This window comes from Parambassis ranga, chromosome 17 (genome assembly GCF_900634625.1).
Source record: "Parambassis ranga chromosome 17, fParRan2.1, whole genome shotgun sequence".
NCBI lineage: Eukaryota > Metazoa > Chordata > Actinopteri > Ambassidae > Parambassis > Parambassis ranga.
In genome coordinates, this window is record NC_041037.1 from 10,693,037 (window position 1) to 10,711,159 (window position 18,123).

The window sequence follows — 18,123 nt, forward strand, 5'->3', positions numbered from 1 at the left end:
ATAATTGTGTTTCTTCCTACATTTTGACACCTTTCTGTTGCACTGCAAGCTGGTATGGTTCTAAGATTATCACAGACTTCCAGGTACAGCAGGGAGTCTCCATAAGCCTCTAAGCTGTAAATGTCACAGTGGCTCTGACTACGACCTCTGTCAGCTCAGCGGCTCGCTGAGAAGAGGAGGACATGGCCCAGTGGTTGATAGCAGACACACAGGCTGACACACACTCATGCTTCCCTGCACATAAACATGCATTCACACGTGCACTCTCACTTATATATAAATAGATACATCAACGCAGTTTATGGCTAAAAGGAACAACATATAACGAAGTAAATATTGAAAACATGAAAAAAACAGCTGTTAAATTTAAATTTATTTTACGTATGGGTTGCTTTGAATGGCACATCTGCACCTATTTTGTTAACAGTGTAGAAGTGTAGAAGCTTCTCTGAATATAAAGCTGAGAGGCACAGTCCGGGGCACCCCCACTAATTTAAAATGTTTTGTGGGCTCCCTCTCACGAACTTAGCAGAGCAAAAAAGCTGCTTCCTAAATGTTTGCATGCTCAAAGCTACAGCTATTAATTAACTTATATCTGCTGGCTCATTACATTAATGCTGGCTAAACAAAAAAGCAAAAACTGACCTGTTGCCGAGTTCTACAAAGTTCGAATTAGGAAAGTACATCCCAGTATTCACCGTAAAAACACAGGCGGCCAGCAGTGTTGCTTTATATTAAGTCATGTATTATATTTAATATGATAGAATATATAGAATATATTAACCCAGATATGACACAACACCAGCAACTCTATGAATGCAACATAATACTGACAATAACGTTTGTCCGGCAGTGAAATACTGATTGTAGAACTGGAACAACTTAATATTTGGTAATTTTGCCGAAAGGGTGGAAGCATTAAAAAATTACAACAGCACTAAACATACTGTAGCTCGAAGCCTTCTATTAAATGATCTTATCGGGCTCTTTGGCTAAGATGCTGGAGAACAGTCGCCTTCTATCCTTCATCCTCTTCCTGGACTATTAGTTTTATAGAGTTTTAATATGATTTGGTCTGTGCTGCTTTATACACTGCTGAGGTTTGAGTTATCTCTTTCAACAGACTGTAGTGCACAAAACTCAGCAGTTACAATTTATCTTTCTCATTTGTATCGCTCACTTTCTCTCAGCCGGCCTTCTGTGTTTCCCCCATTGGGCATGAACACTTGGATACACAATCATTTTCACATTATCTGTTATAGATGCTTAACTATAGCATGAGTTAAAGCAAACACAACATCAATGAATGCTGACAGGTGGCATTTGAGAACCCCAGGAGACCTTTTGCATGCTAATGCACATTTATTAAAATGACATAACTAAGCCATCAGATCGGCCAGCAGTAGGTGGGGGGGGGGTTCCTTTGGTGTGAGACTGCATGCAGCATCCATCAGGAAGGTAAATTCAGAGAAAACATCTTGAGAGAAGGTAATGAGCAGTGTAGTTTTGATATGCCGTGCAGGTTAAGATAACCTAATCTGTCATCTTCCATTGATCTCTGCATGCTAGTTATGTTTGTCATAACAGACGGCAGGCAATAGCTCATGCATGCGCCGCTGTCATGTTTGATCATTTGTCAGTACCTCAGCTGGAGTAAATGTGAACACGTCTTTTTATTTTAGAGAGAACGGCTTCATTTACACAGATTTGCTACCGTGAATCACAGTGTGAAACAGGAAAATAACAGCAGCAACAGACGTCAGCTTTGTTTCACATAATTGTCATATCTGTTTTGTTTCTTATGAATATTGCAACATTTACTAGTTTAAGTAAACACAAGATGTTTTTTTTCTCTCCATCAGATAAATTATGCAAATACTGTTCTCAGAAAATGCCCTACCAATGTACATTACTATTACTATTACTCCACAGCAGCTCAGACAGCTCACTAAAACACAAACTGCAAACTGTATTATAGCATAGCTCTCTATAACTATCCTGGAATCAAACCTGTGCCACTGCAGTAAGGACTGAGTTTATTGTTCACCCACTCTACCAGGTGAGCTGCCCTGATGTCCCATAGCACTCCCTTTTAATGATATATAATTAAAACACATCAAGGCCAGGTGCTGCCAGTCACATGTGTCTGTCAGTACAACAGAATTACACTATGAAATGCCTTACTAACCACCTCTATGATCTGCCTCGCTAATTAGATTCAATTCAAAAATGAATTTTATAATGAATTCATACCCAAACCACACAGACAGCGACTTGACAAAATCCTCACCTCGTAGCGACAGCCCCACTTGTGATAGAGTTAAATGACAGCAAAAGGTCAACAAAAGGTCCTAGAAGGGCAGGACGGGGTTGGTATTAGACTGTCTTCATCTGTTTGTGCCACAGGAGGGAGAGGAACATTGATAAGGGAGATTTTATTATTCCCTCTTTTCCCTTTTTTCCCCCCAACTTTGGCTTTATTTCTGCTTACTCTCACAATTAACAAAAAGAAATCTGCAGGATAAAAACCTGAGAAAGAATACTAATAGCCTTGGTGGAAATCATAAATTAATTCAGCAGCTGCAGTGTTGTAGGGCTCCAGGTTGTCTTTAGCTGTACTAAAGCCAGTGCATAGACATTTTTTTTAAATGTGTTTTACTACAGTCTACATTTTCTTCAATGTATTCTATAATTTATTTCATTTTTTTTAGATTTTGGGAAAGTTACAGTTTCTAATGTCTCATTTGAAAATATAATTCCAAATCTCAGTGATGCTGTTAGAAAAATCAAAATAGTCTTTCATGTAGTATTTCTGTGTTCTGAATAACTTTTCAAAGTAATTTCCTGCACAGTGTTCTGCCAAGAAGGGAAATTGAGTCATTTGCGACTATTGCTGAGGCAGAGAGTGGCTCTAAGTATATGTTAGCTAGAACTCTGACTTAGTTCTGTTCAGCTCTTGACTGATGGCCCTCGCTGCCCTCATCCATTACTCTGTCACTCGTTTGAAATTGCCTTTCAAATGTTCTGGCACTTCTGGAAAAGTGAGTTCTCCTCCCCATTGTCCGGAGTGTAGAACGAAGGCACAGTGGCAGTTGAAGACGCACAAAAATCTTATTTCACTTGCACAGCTATGGGACCACTACAAGGGTGATCTGGTCCACTACAGTGGATGGAACAATAATACAAGGAGCAGAGAAATTAGGAAGGACAGTGGAGAGGGAAATAAATTTGAAACATGCTGAAAAATGTAACAAAGACATTTAACTGACATTTTTAGAGAAAATGTCAGCAGACCAATAGGACCTGTCTCATTATTCCTGCTTTTTTGAATGAATGCTACAGATTACAGTGGTTTGATAAGTCAGCCGTGTGAAATCCTTTTAAAGCCTTAAAATACAGTAACAGCTATAACAGCCTTCACAATGCAACAAGGGCAATGTTGCCTGCCTGCATGTGAGCCTGGTGGTGGTGACATGACAGCTCATTCCTGGACGCTATTAATGATGGCACTCGCTTTTTGTCAACCCACTCCTTTGCTAAATTACTTCCCACTGCATGAGACATAAAATAGGATAATGGCCTGAAAATTAGCAAATTACAATCATTACACTGCCGTAATTGACCCTGGAGACCCGGCAGTACACCGGCTGCCTTAAGGTTTATGTGTATGTTTGTGTGTTTCAAGCACTTAATTAGGACCATATTAGACCATGAGGATGGAATCTAATTGGTTGAACAGCTCCAATCTTAACCGGCTGTAAATTGGAATCATTTTAGATGTCTCACTTGTTGAGATGCTCATAAAATAATAAAGGCTCTCTCAGGCCAAAGCATGAATGAACGCTAAAGCTATGCTGTTCATGTCTTTCACCTTGACAGGCAACAGCAGGACATCCATCAGACTTTGACCCCATTTTTCAACTCTCATGTGATTCAGAGAGTGAACTAAATTTATCATTTAAAATTGAATAATGAAGCCCTTTTCTAATATAATAATATAATAAATAAAACTTGAAGCAACACCTTGAGGTTGTATAACGCCAACAAGCTTTCAACATGGACAAACACCTCTGTGATGTCCACCAGTAGCTGGTTTCAGGCTTGGTGACCTTGCCGCCTAGGCAGTGCCCGATCAAACTGTTTGTGGAGGCGACAGGCAGGCAACACTGTAGGCAGACAGCTAGCAAACTGACCTGTGACCATGCACTGGGAATGTGAATCTTGTTGCCAGGCTTGGACACTGTTGACACTTGTTTAATTCAGCTGTAACTACCACAGTAAAGAACCAGACTGATAAAGACAAAATACTCCAATAAAACAAAGAATGTGTATGTTTCTTTTTCCCAGCAGTTCTGTATTCATGTGTTGCTCTGAATAATATTCTAAAGTAATACTGTAGTGCAGCCGAGGAAATAATGAACAGCAATGACAAAAAAAAACATTATTACCACTGCACTTGTGCTTCTCTACTTAATTAAATGAGACCACAGATGTTATAAAATATCTTCACAGCTCACAGGCAATTTTAGAAACCATCCAACACATGATCACACAGTGCAGTAGTGCTCATGCTATTCTCTTGTGGCCACAGTTTTTCTGTTTTCTGATCAGAATGTTCTGATGAAGTCAGGGTCTGTGTTGAAGGTTTGATGTTTATTGGATTAGCATGACAGCTGTAACAGTTGAGGGTAAATATGCTGAACTTATTCAAGCATTTTGTTTTTTGCATTTAATTATTTTATATTAGTCATATTATAACAAGTGTGAACCAGACTTTAAATTTTGTAAGTATAAAACACGATATGCAATTGGGCCTGTGTCATTTCAGCAAGATACTGGCAAAATGAAGCACAGCGTGCCTGTGTCACCAAAAAATACTCAAATTAATCATAATAATTAGCTTAGAAGAAATATGGATTTTTAACACAGCACAGCATTAGTCAAAGCCAAATATGTAGATTAAACTATAACTAACAAAATTAAAGAGAAATTACAAACTTTTTGGAGTGTACAGCAATTATAAAGCAAAACGAATATTAAAGTGTTGAATGTTTATATCCACAAACACAGCCCGTCGGTTCTTCGATGAAGGATGTAAATGTGCAGCTGTGCTAGTTTATCATGTTACAGTGCACATGAATAAAAGCCATAAACATTGCCAATTACCTTCAAGTCAAAGTGTGCTGCCTTGTCTGACACAGGTGAGGGGTCATGGATGATGGAGGATAAAGTTAGTCTCAGACTGACTCTGATATCGTGCACAGGTCCAAAAGCCAGATTATCCTATTTTATGCTCACATGAACAAAGCAAATGGAGTGAGGAAGATATGCAAATTGCCGTCTAATTGGCCTGTCAGGAAAGTGAAGCCCTGTCAAACCACTGTCAGAGAGAGGGAGGGAGCAGGAGCAAGAGGAGACACAGAACATGGAGAATTACTGGATTAGTTTCAGCTGCTATTCACTGCACATTTCATTAAGTAATTTCAGCTCACACCAGCACCGTGGGTCAGTGCTCTGTCCTTGAAGAGCAGGTTCTTTCAGCTGTCATTTTCAAAAAAAAAAGAGAGGCAGCATGTCACTGCTCCACCTTCCACCTCCTGTCTGTCTCGCTCAACAGAAAACACAGATACTGCCAGTAAACAAGCTTTCACTGGCGTCCATCCTCTGCAGATGGTACAAGGGAGACAGATAGGAATACTGAGAAGATGGCAAGAAAATGAAATGAAACTGAAACTGGAATAAATCTGTGAGCAAAACATGAGCTTTTTCTGATTTTAATGCTACAGCCTACAATATGGTGAGACACATGGTATCACATGCCCGCTGCAACAAAAAAGTCTGAAAATGTGTTTTATATATGTAATACAGGCTAAGATTGTAGAACTCATTTTATAAAATCAGACACTCATATAAGCACACACACAAACACACACACAGCCACATCTTATTATAAGAGAACCCACACACATACACACACAATTGTATTCAATCAAGGAATTGAAAATTATCACATGGTGTCAAGAAATGAGAGACAGATCAAGTGCCAAACAGAAAAAATGGGTAATGGGTTGATAATGGAAGGGACTCAGCCCTTCGTAAAATCAATCCAAGGCTAAGAGGTTGTTTGACTCTGTGAGCAATTTGAAAATGCATTGATGACAGAGCCTCAGTGGGGCATTACTGGACGTGTAATTACTCTGACCATCCTACATCCAATTAGCCTGTCTCAACAGTGGAGAGACATCGTTCCCACTACATAAAAGATTCGGCTTTTACTGTGGGTCAGTGTGTTTTTTTCGAGAAAATTTGTGATACCAGATTAAAACTACACTTTCTCATCAAATGGATACAGGCTTGTTTCGTTTGATAAACTGCATGGTTTGCTGTCACTGAAACAAGGCTCAGCAACAAAACCTTAAATAACCCTGTAGAGTAAACACAGGTTGCTTCTAAGGGAAGAGAGAAAGTGCAATCCTTCATATTCGGTTAACGACAGGAGGCTACAAGCTGGAGGGAAACAATACAAAATCCTAAAGTAAACGCACACTACATTCACATCACATGTACACAAACATGTTCTTATTTTTCTGCTCCTTTGTGCCTATTTATCACATCATGTGGTAAATAATAGCACGTTGCAGACTGTGGATTTACTCAACAAAACAACAACATTCCTGCTAAAACCAATGTTATTATCATTTCTGTATAATTCATGATTTGCATCTTTGATCCTCATTTCACTGTCCCATTAAAGCTTGACTTCTTCTATTGTAATGTACTCTATTTATTTTAGGAAATTAAACAATGTAACAGATTGAACACATTTAAATGTTACTTCCATGGGGTGGAGGAGGAGGAATATGAAAAGAAAAAGAAAAGAGATGAAGGGCATGTTGAAAAGGAGCCAGTCTCCTGCCCTCAAAAGAAAAAACATGAAGGGAGGCAGAATGAGGACATTTGCTATATGAACACTTTTTTGTGTCCTTAGCTGGCAGTGATATAAACGCAGTGAAAGCATGAAAAATTAAAAAGGCACGTCATAGAGTTTGTGGTATTAACAAAACATGGTACAATGGTAACATTGACTGGCATGAATAGTCAAAGAAACCATTCTATTATTATTTAATTATTATTTTTAATTTTACAGAAGCAGAAAAGTTAATAAAGGAATGTTTCATCGGGCCTGTCAATTAATTAAAAAAAACTTAATTAATTGCATAATGTGCTTTGATTTATTGCTCCTTTCTTCTTAAGGCTGCAGCTTGTAATGACATTATTTAAATGTCAAATCACACGATTAATATAGACATGGCAAAAAGATGGACAGTTAAATTCACACAGATTCATGAATGACAGATTTCTCTGAAAACACTAATAATAGTGGGACTTTTTTCCAAAGCAGGCAATAAAAAGTAAAACTTATATTCTTCTCTTCATTTATAGGCAGAATGTTTCCAGAATGGTTTGAGAGTCAGGGTTACCAGAAGTTACGTCTGCAGCCATCACAGCAAAACAACAGCGGTATTAATCAATGTTACATTTTAAAGTGAAATGATTTAATATAGATTTACACAAAGTGGGTGCAGGTATGTCATTATGTTATTTAGAGATACTAATAATCTTTTTCTTTGTGCTGTCAGCTGAATGCAATAGAGTGAAATCCGGTGTGGGGCTAGGTGTCAGTGCTCTAAAGTGCATACAGGACCTTTGATGTTCTGCATCTAATTCATGTTGCAGTCCTGCCTTACTATTACCTCATAACCACCAACTGCAGAAATCTAACTGCTACACAGAGGCAAAGAAGAGAGAGGTGAGAAAAAGAAAGAGGAGAAGAGAGGGAGAGGCAGGCAAAGTGATATGTTCCTCACCTCCTCAGGGCAGAGAAACAGACACCTGTGTGGTTTGATCAGACTGTCCCTTCAATATCCTCACTTATCCTTTGATGATCCATCACATCAGCTCTTTCTATTCTGTCAGTCTCTCTCTCTCTCACACACACACACGCCTATTTTTCAGGTCTACCTTTGTTTCTCTCTTTCATCTCCTCCTCTCACCTCAGCCGCCTCCTTCCTAACATTTTTGCCTCCCTCCCTGTTTGCTTCACAACCTTTGAAGTGTGTTATAGCTTCTGCTTTGTTGGCTCATATACTGTTTAATTAGCACCTCTGCTTTTGTCACACGTAGGTAAGTTGGAATTTGACAACTGGGAACTGACTATGAGCTGACTGTATAACAGTAGCAGAGCCAAAATTAGGACCATAATCCCTTCAGTGCAATCATGCCATTAGTTTATCTTCCTTTTTCGAAACCCATTTTCCAGATAGTGTGCTGTCCAGAAGTTTCAGGTGGAAAACAAAGCCACATCAAAGCCTGTTATTATTATGGAGGCATTGTTGTTGTACAAAGAAAAGTGATAAAACTGCGTTAAGATGGTGATTAGAACTCATATGGCCACTTGCTGTTTGTGGCCAAACTGGGAAAAATAACAGATTCTTCATGACAAACATTTCAAAACAAGTGTCTGTCATTGTGATTGATGAGTTAGGTATTCCAAATAACGCCTGCTCACTGAATTTGAAAGATTCCCCCCCCCCCTCAAAAACCCCCACACATAATTTCCTTTGAAGTTATGATAATAAGCCCTATATTTTCTAAATCAAACACTACAAGCAATAAACAGATTTTGACAGAGTGAAAACAGGATGAATAGCACTGGAAAAAAATGTAAATGTGTGTACCTAACAAAATAACAGCAAGAAACAGGACTGAAAACTTCAACATAGCAAACCGGACTTAGTCGTAAGTGAGTCGTAATCAATAAATCTGAGAGTGTGAAAGAATCCAATAAAAATGTGTCCCCTAGGGTTTGTGTAAATGACAATACTATTCTTTACACTGATAATCTGTATTTGCCTTCTTGCACTCAAACTAATGTGAAAAAAATACTTTTGTTTTTTCCATCCTTGTTAAAGCTTTACACCTGGATGTGTTAGCACACAACCACTTGTTAAATAATAGAGCAGTGTAAAGCCACTGCAGCAATTAAAATGTGATGTGAATATATATTTTACATGAGCAGGCAAATTAAGCATAATACTTCCAAAAGTCCTCCAAATCGCACTTCTATGTCCTTGTCCAATCACAACTTACACATTCAACTTTTGTAACCTACATCACCTCCACCCCTTTACAACTTCAACTGTTTTTCTCTCTGCAGAAAGTAAAAGGTTTGTTTCCATCCACATGGCAACTGAATAAACTACACTTTACACAGCTCATCTGAAAAATCTTGCTGATAGGAGACAAACTGATGACCTTTGTTGGCTGCCAGGTCCAAAACTAGCAAAAGTATTTAATTTTCCTGTGAAATGAAATGAATGAAATGACATCATGAAATTACAGAGTATGCAAACACATTCACATCTGCCTCTGCTCAGACGCAACCAATGGGAATAATCAAACATGCTTTTTCACTGCAGCTACTTGTGATGACCTGCTCTCATTTTCATTGTCCACCTGTCTCTTAAGTTTTCTCTCAGCTATTCTCTGCTTCCTTCCAATTCTCCAACTGCTTTTGTTCCTCCATCCTGTGTGAGTTCTGCAGAGGAAACAATGTACCACAGCACATTATTCTGGAACCATGATGAATGGGAAGGATCCGTGCCTGTTGACTGTGGCCTTGAGATAAAGAATAAGCAAATGAAACTGTCTGCTTGGCTTGCAGCACCCTAGGGTCCACTGCCACCATTGCTCATGGTAATTTTGATTGAGAACGCTCTATCAGCACATACTCCTCGACCCACACACCTTTGCTCATGGGAGGTGTTGCAAGAGTGGGGGCAGAGGATGGAGGATGCTGTTAAGTCACACAGTAACAACAAATATATCTCCAGGATGCCTGTCTCAGCGCATAATGTTCAAGATAGGTCCACTGTGGGTAGTTTACATCAATGTGAAATGTGGAGAGAACCAAAGACAGGAAGGAAGGTGAAGAATATACTGTACATACAGAGGGTATAAGTAAAGATGAGGCATTCAATAGATACAAGAAACGTATAGCAGTGAAGAACGCAGGCAAATGCTTAACAATCCAGGTCTATGTTCCTACACTGCAATTAATGTGGAGCCAGGAGAGCCCACTCCTTTCTGCAGTAAAACAAAACCAAGATTGATGAGAGTGTCTGTATTGCGTAAGTGACTGGCTGTATTACGGGCTCGCTAGGAGCAAAGTGTCAAGATAGAGAAGAAGAAAAAGGATAGCTGCATTGAGAAAGAAGGAATGCGGCGCTAGAAGGGGAGAAAGACACAAATGAAGGCACAGATCGAGATAAAAATTTGAGAGAATAGTTAAGACTTTTCTGGAAAGGGGCAAAACCCAGGGTGAGCTGTAGCAGGAGACAATTGCCAAGGGAGATAAATTGGGACCGAGCTGCTCTTTTATGGCCATTTTTTCCAGTCTCCTTGGTAGCTATTGTATTGGTTTCATTCATTAGACAGCATGCAATGAAAAACATTCAAGGAGAGAAATATCACCAGTCAGCAGCCAGTGCGCAGCCCTGCTTTTTCCACCTGGGTGATATTTCACCAGGCTTGACCTTCTCAAGTAAACAAACCACATTTTAATCATGGAGAAAAACAATTAAAATTAATTTCCCCTTTTGTCTGCCTACTTGTCAACCTTCAGTACAACTGATTCAGTTACCAGGGAAAGCTATGTACGCTAAATTACTGTGAGACTGTGATTGGACAGGAGTACCGTGTGAAAGGAGAAGCCTCAACGTCTCCACTGGTAATGAATTTATTTATAAATAAAGTTGCTATTTATGCTAAATATATTCTGTATATATTTTTTGAAGTGCAACTAAATCCTCTACACCCGTCCAATGGATCATTAAATCTTCATATAAAATGACAAGTGTATATTCCACAGCATTGAGGTTACACTGTACAATACAGAAGATGTACAACAGAGAGCAATTTGTGGGGGAAACAGCCTTTAACATGGATTCAAGTTGTTTCACACTATTCAAGGTCAGCTGTATTTACTCATTATTTACAGAACAGCCCATACGAAACACTGAAAAAGACTATGAAACTATGACTGTGGCATCCCAATAAAAACACACACATACACACACAAACAAAGGAAAACGGAGGGGGGAAAAAAGCTGAGTATCAGTTTTCCATGGTTGTCAACTCTGGGATTAATAGGAGCCATTTTGCCATAATGAGCTGTTAAGCGTTAGCTGCCAAAAGCCTCTTCGTTTGCCTTTGAGTCTCAGAATACTTTGTCTAATTATAACAACTCTCTGTGTCCCTTTCCTTGCTGTCACTGTCAGCACTGCTGTACCTGTGCAGCGGCTGTCTGATTTTAGCTCTTGTTAGACAACATAATACCTACCTGAAACGATCATCCGGAGATGAGGCTTATAATGATGTTGTACCGTTATTATTACAAGTGTCACATGTCAGCGCTATACCTACTCCCAGCACCTGCTTCGATGGTAGTGATTATGGGTTGTTTAGCAGCTTCATTTCATATTGAAGCACAATAAAAAAGTCAAACTGAATATATGTTGTCTCCTGATCATTTTACATGAACTCATCTGAGAATCTTTACTTGCAAACAAAAAAAGTGTTGCTTTTCAGTCACCAAAGTTTTCAATAAATGACCTAAAAAATAAGGAATATTGTTTTGCTTCTGAGGTAAATATTATCATCAACGACAAAGTGTGGAAAAAGGTTCTACAATTTTCTCTTCCGGTCAGGATAATGGGGCATTTCAGCCTGATAGAAAAACAAAAAGAACCCTAAGGTAGCAGACAACAGGGATATTTCTACATCTTTTGCGAATGGAGGCAGTGAAGAAGACGTATCTTTATCTAAAAGCTGTAAACAGACAAGACTCATTTTTATAAACATCAGTATGGTTGAATGAGTCAGTGGTCAGGTCAGGCCAGGAATTTAAACCTAAAACCTGGCCAGCAGATAAACTAGTTTTCCAATCAAAGTGCTTACTGAAGTAACTTTATAGATGGTTAAAACATAACTTTCCTGGACATCATTATATAAGCACAAAAAGAAAAGTGTTGGATGCTTTGTGTTTTATGTAAATTCTATACAATGGTGAGGAAATAAAGAAAATACGTTTTTTTTTTTTTTTTTACACTGCTAACAGTGATAAATGGATTCAGTCTCCATGACAAACAGTGAGTACAGGGAAGTGTTGGCTCATCTGTTTTTGTCTTGTGGTTTGAAGTTACCACAGTTGCCTGCACACAATACTGAAGCATCCGTGTGGAGGACCTTTGTGTAGGAGAGAGCCAGTGTGTACGTATGTACACCCACCAAGCTCTTGAATGAAAATGACCTGGATGACTGAGAATCGTCATTGACATACCCCATGTGTTTCATTTCAATGTGAGGGTGTTTGTCATTGTGTGTTTGCATTTCCTACCAGCATAAGGGACCGGGGCATCCTTGTCTAGAGCTACCAGCGGAGGGTCTAGCAGCACTGTGTCCATGTTCTCCGTGATCACGCCATGGTAAGAGGTCTCTATCCACGGCTTGTGCTTGTTGACTGTGAAAAGACAAAAAAAGAGGAATGCAACACTGGTTGTAATTCTCATGCTGGTGTGTACACTCTATATGAGTCACTTCAAAACAGAAAACAGAAAGAAAAAGAAAATTCTACACTTTTGTTTTGTCATTTTTACAAATGACAGATAGGCAGATGGTCATGGCATGGACTGTGAACAAAAATGTGTATTGTTGTATTGCAATTATGCCTGTCTTGCTTTTGTATTCTTTGACAAAGCTTGCAGTAAAATTACAAGCCACACTTTGTTGGGAAAACTACCATCCATCCAACCAAGCATCTTTCTTGGTCCAGCACTCTCTCTCTCTCTTTCTTCCTCTCTCTCATTCTCTCTCAGTATCTTTCTGGCCATTTCCACAAAATGGAGAAAGAGGATAAACTAGAGATTACCACAGATCACCACGACACAATAATCACAGACACTGTAAATTAAACTTCTTCGAAACCAGACCCCACCAACAGATATAAACCAACGTGCAAGACCAAGCATATGTGCATCACGCACATATCTCTAGTGTACAAGTGTCACTCTCTGTGGGGAGCTAGGATGTCAACCTGACCTTTCAATCCAGTGAAGAGGAACGCTTTGTCTCATGCCAATGAGCAGATGACATGTCCAGCTGGCAGTGATTTAAAATGCATCAAACTGTTCCTAAAGCCTTCTCACAGCTTTTCATCTGTTTGGACAAATTTCAGTAGTTTTGTCCTACTATCCCATTTTCTTCATCGCTGAGTTGAGAGAACAGGGTCAAAGTAAAACAGGAGATAGATCTGAGCAGAGTAAACTTTGAAGCAGCAAATGCTGCTGGACAAAATTTTAAGTTAGAAAAGAAAAGCAAATTTTCTTCTCTGGGAAAAGGAGTGCATGTATTTTTTGACTCTCTTTTAAAACCTGATATAAGAGATATAATAGATAAGAAGAAAATGCAATTATTTCGGCCTCCTTACTATTCCTCCTTCACATTTTCCTTGCACTCCTTTAGTCCAATGACAGATACTCACTGATCTTTCTATTGGACCCATAGTGGTGAGAGAGAGAGGATCACAGAGAGTGAAAGAAAACCACAAGGGAAGACATTATTCATACTAGGAGTGTCATCTAATGTTCGAGCACTAGATAGAAAGCACTGCAGCACACAGCATGCCTCTACTCTGCAGGAAAGTGGAGAGAGGAGAGTGGAGGTCTGTCTAAAAAGGTATTTAGGTATTTTCACATCTGGAATATTTTACTTGTAATGGTGTCTTTCATGGCGCATTGATCAGTGCATTAAAAAACACTTTTATGGTGTATTGTTGGCCTCATCCCGAAGCTTCCAGCCTTCTTTGAATTTACTATTCTGTGTCTGTAAAATTTCAGTTAAGAAAAAAAAAGATGTGAAATGAACTGAAACAATCTTATAAAGAGACTTTTCAAACCAATATAATATTAAACTGGAGTGCTAACATGGCTATAAAACAGACTATAAAACTGGCATTATTGAAGTAATTCTTCACTCCTTTGTGCTTGCACTGCCACTGTAAATATGTATTAATCCAACACATTCAAATAGCATTTCATTTACATTTAAAGATGTCTTCAATAGCACCCCACTGCTACTGGAGTTTACTCATGGGTGGCAGGTTCAATTTCTTGCTCAAGGTCTTACATTTATCCCAAACAGATTGGGTGGTAGTTGACAAAGCAGAGCTCTGACTCTTTAATATAGAAAGAGCACACATCAGACCATGGAAATAGGCTATTTCCCAAATGGCTTTCATGACATGAAGTACTGTAAAGCTATTAGAGATGCGTTTAAGGTATTCATCCTTGACATCTTTGTACTGAGCCACAGTAATGAAACAAAAATGGAGGTGAACTTGCAGACAAAGGAAAAAAAACTCAACCTGGAGCAGCTGTCTAGACCCCACTCTAGTGGTCATTTTCCATAAGATCAGATCTAAAACTAAAGACCTATACAGTCATTCCAGAAATTCAGTGAGTCTGCAGGCCATTAATGTGCAAGTTATTGTTGGACAGCAACAATGTCACTTTGTTAGTGGGTTTGTGTGTGCGTATTCTACCTAAATGATAATACTAGACAAATCACAAATGGGACCTGATAAAAGAGCTTGAAGCAAAGACTGCCATCGTTATTACAATTCATTCTCAGGGGGAACATGAATGTCACAAAATGTCACGGCAGTCAGTCCAATAGCTGTTAAGATCCAAAAATGTCAACCTCATGGTGGTGCTAGAGAAAAAGTCAGGGGGATCACCTAAGTCAGAAGGATTCATCCTCTCTGACCTAAAAAGGTCTACAAAATTTAATGATAGTTCTAAAAATATTTCAGCATAGGCCAAAACAGTGGACCGATCAACAGACGCTGTCATCCCTGCAGCCAGGCTGTAAGAATTGTTAATAAATACCATTTTAGTCACAGCTGACTCCTTTAATAAGTTTACAAGTGTCACTGGCTTCAAAATGCATGCTGTCATTGGTCATTTCCTAAGAAACATCTGCAGCCATTACACTATCAGACTGTACATTATGGAGGTCTAATTCACTTACAAGAAGAAACAGTCTAAAAGCAGATCTAGTTGAGCCCTGGATAAAATAAGATATGACAGTAATAGGGACCCAGAAATCCAGAAACAAGATAGTGCTTTCCTGTAAATAGCATTAGTGCAGGCAGGGGATTGTTAACTTGTACATCCTGGTATTGAAATCAAAATATCTGTTATGTCTTCTCCTGGTCCTGAGGCTCATGAAAATATATTACTGCTGGGACACAAAGGGATGATAATCTATATTTAATTTAGGTCCCAGATCCTGGTCTGAGCCATGCTGATTTACTGGGCTACATATTGATCAATTTAAGTCATGTCAAATACATGTCATTTTAGCATTTATGTGATTACAGAGATTACAACAGAATAGAGTCATCCTGACTATAGCAACTATAGAAGCCAACACCACGACAGGGAAAACACCACCCAGAAGTAATAACAATGAGAGGAAGAAACCATTAAATACCGCTCGGCTGCATTCTTCAGTTAGTGTTACCTTAGCTCTTTTCCCACTGTCTATGCACAATAAGCCCTGGTGTTGCACCACACTATGTGTCAACAGTTTTGTTTGTGTCTTTAGGAATGGTCACAATTTTCTTTTGTTGGGAGATCCAAACTCTTTCAGGCTCAACATATTCACAGCAGAAGGAGCCAAGAACGCTGCAATGAATCCTTCACTAGCCCCAGGTCAAAAACAGGGAAGACGTGATAAAGATGTGAGAAAGGAGGACGAAAGTTGTAGAGCGGATCAGTGAGCTAAAAATAGAGCAATACGAGAGACAGTGCATCAATATTTTAGTAATTTAAATGGAACTTCAGTGGTATCGACAGGTGAGGGAGCAGACTGAGCATGTGCAAATCTGCAGTGACCTCCAGGTGCTTTGGCAGAATGAACAGTAATCAAACCTAGGCGAGTGTGCGTACACATACTCATACCATTTCTACAATTCATGCACATGTACTGGCTGGTTGTGAAAACCGAAGACACAAAACAAAAAAAAAACAAAAAAGAAACAACGTGAGTCAAGTGAATAGATAGGGTTAACCATGAGCAACAGAGAGGAAGGAGAGATAAGAAGTGGCAATACTGGAGGCAGTGGAGTGAGGACGGAGAGATAATAGTAGAGGAGAAAATGGGGCAATCAAGAGGACAGGCATAGCATGGACTTCCAGCATGGAGAATAGGCTGCTGCCTATAGAGCCTCACAAAACCTTCAATTTATTCTCCAATTAAAATATTAAATGGAATTTTTATAGGACACATAACATGACAGTGATCATACATTCTGGAATAATGGCAATGACTTAAGGAGGCTCCGTCTCTTTCTAATGTAGAACAGATTTAATGTAGGCCTCCAAAACACTGCTTTAGGACAAACATTTGCCAGTTGAGATTTTTATGAGACAATGCCGTCCAATTAAAATTCTCCTTGGTAGCAGAAATATTTTCACTGCAGTCAAGTATCCCTTCGATTTGTAGAAAAAGGCTTTAAACATATTTTAATTCTATATTGATCTTGTCATGACATATTTCATGAAAAAAGACAAAATGTCCCTCTGTTCGTTTATGTGTCTCCCTGATAAAGAAAACTAATACGATTTGTATCCAATTACTGCTAACCCACTGGATGCTCATTTTATACTTATTTAGTAGTATGTGGGAGGGTTTCAATTTTAATTGTAACAAATTAATTATCCACCTTTGAGAAAATAGGAACATTCAGACTCTGTTGTGATGCCAAAGTATGATATTAAGCACTGCATATATTCTTGGTTTCTCTAATGAGGCAGTTAATACTAATCATCTAGTCTCCTAAGAGTGATGTCTCCATAAGGGAAAGTGTTTATGATGCTTTTACTTTAACAGTAAAAACTAATTAAAACTGCTTCAGCTCTGTTAAGAAGTGATAATTGTTTCGGTTTCAAACTCTGGATTTCATTATATCACACTTCTAACAGCAGTCAGCAGAGGTTTTGAGTTTGTTGTTATAACACAGCATGAACAGGTATGATGGACTTGCACAATGTAGGTCATTGGTGTGCCTGAAATTATCCACAGTTTTCTATTACAGAGTGATGTAAATGAGTACAACAGTTCTATGCAGATGATAAGATGTTAACTAATTGCACTAATTAAAATGATTACACCATTCTTACAATACGATTTAGCAGCTACAGTGGCAGAGATTTTATTTTTTAAATTGGACAGCCCCAAATACATGTAAAAGTAGCTCTGTGATTGCTACATGTAATGAAGTAAGATTCAGCCATCTAAGATTTTCTGGTATCACAAAAGCTAGGCAACACATGCAGCACAGAGAACAGGCTCCTGAGTATGTTCATTTCAGAGGTTCAACTTCAATCAAGTAATTCTGTTGATAGTTTCTATAGGTTAGTCTATAACATTAAATATAGAAGAACAATTACAAGGAAAGTTACATTTTTATGTTTCTTTTATTGATGTATTGCTGCCTGGCAACATCTGCAGTATGAGGCAATTTTATAATGAAAACTGGAAATGGCTGGATCTCACAGTTTTTATTAAAGAAATTATCCACCTGTGTAAATTCAACACTTTGAATTATTATTATTTTTTCAGTCTTTTCAGAGTTTTACATTACTTTTCAATCTTTAAAGTGCATCACATATTCAGACACAAAAAGCAAATAATATCTAATCATCTCTGCTTTATTGTTGCTTTTGAAAATGCAGAAGGTCCTTGAAAATTATTTTCTATTAGTGTCACTACAGCTTTATTTGAATATCTGTTTTTGCCCTACCTACAATCAAAGTGTCCCACAGGTCTCTTATTTTATGCTTTGTAGTATACATATCACAGAAATTATTCCTACCTAGAGACATGGTGTATAAAATACAGTGTTTAGTGTAAATTAAACAGTTCAGAGATGATCATTAGTGTGTTTGTGAAGCAGCACAAGGCAAACAATAAATGCAGGAATGACTGAGAAGGGAACAG

The 18,123-nt window shown here is 38.5% G+C and overlaps 1 protein-coding gene across 1 annotated transcript in view; it reads right to left on the reverse strand.

The window, feature by feature from the left end:
• The window catches only part of clstn2a (calsyntenin 2a), a 99,473-nt gene that overhangs the window by 36,721 nt on the left and 44,629 nt on the right, over positions 1–18,123 (reverse strand). The window contains exon 2 of the mRNA XM_028427463.1: positions 12,458–12,580. Coding sequence (XP_028283264.1) covers positions 12,458–12,580 — 123 coding nt within the window. The remainder of the gene's footprint in view (positions 1–12,457; positions 12,581–18,123) is intronic.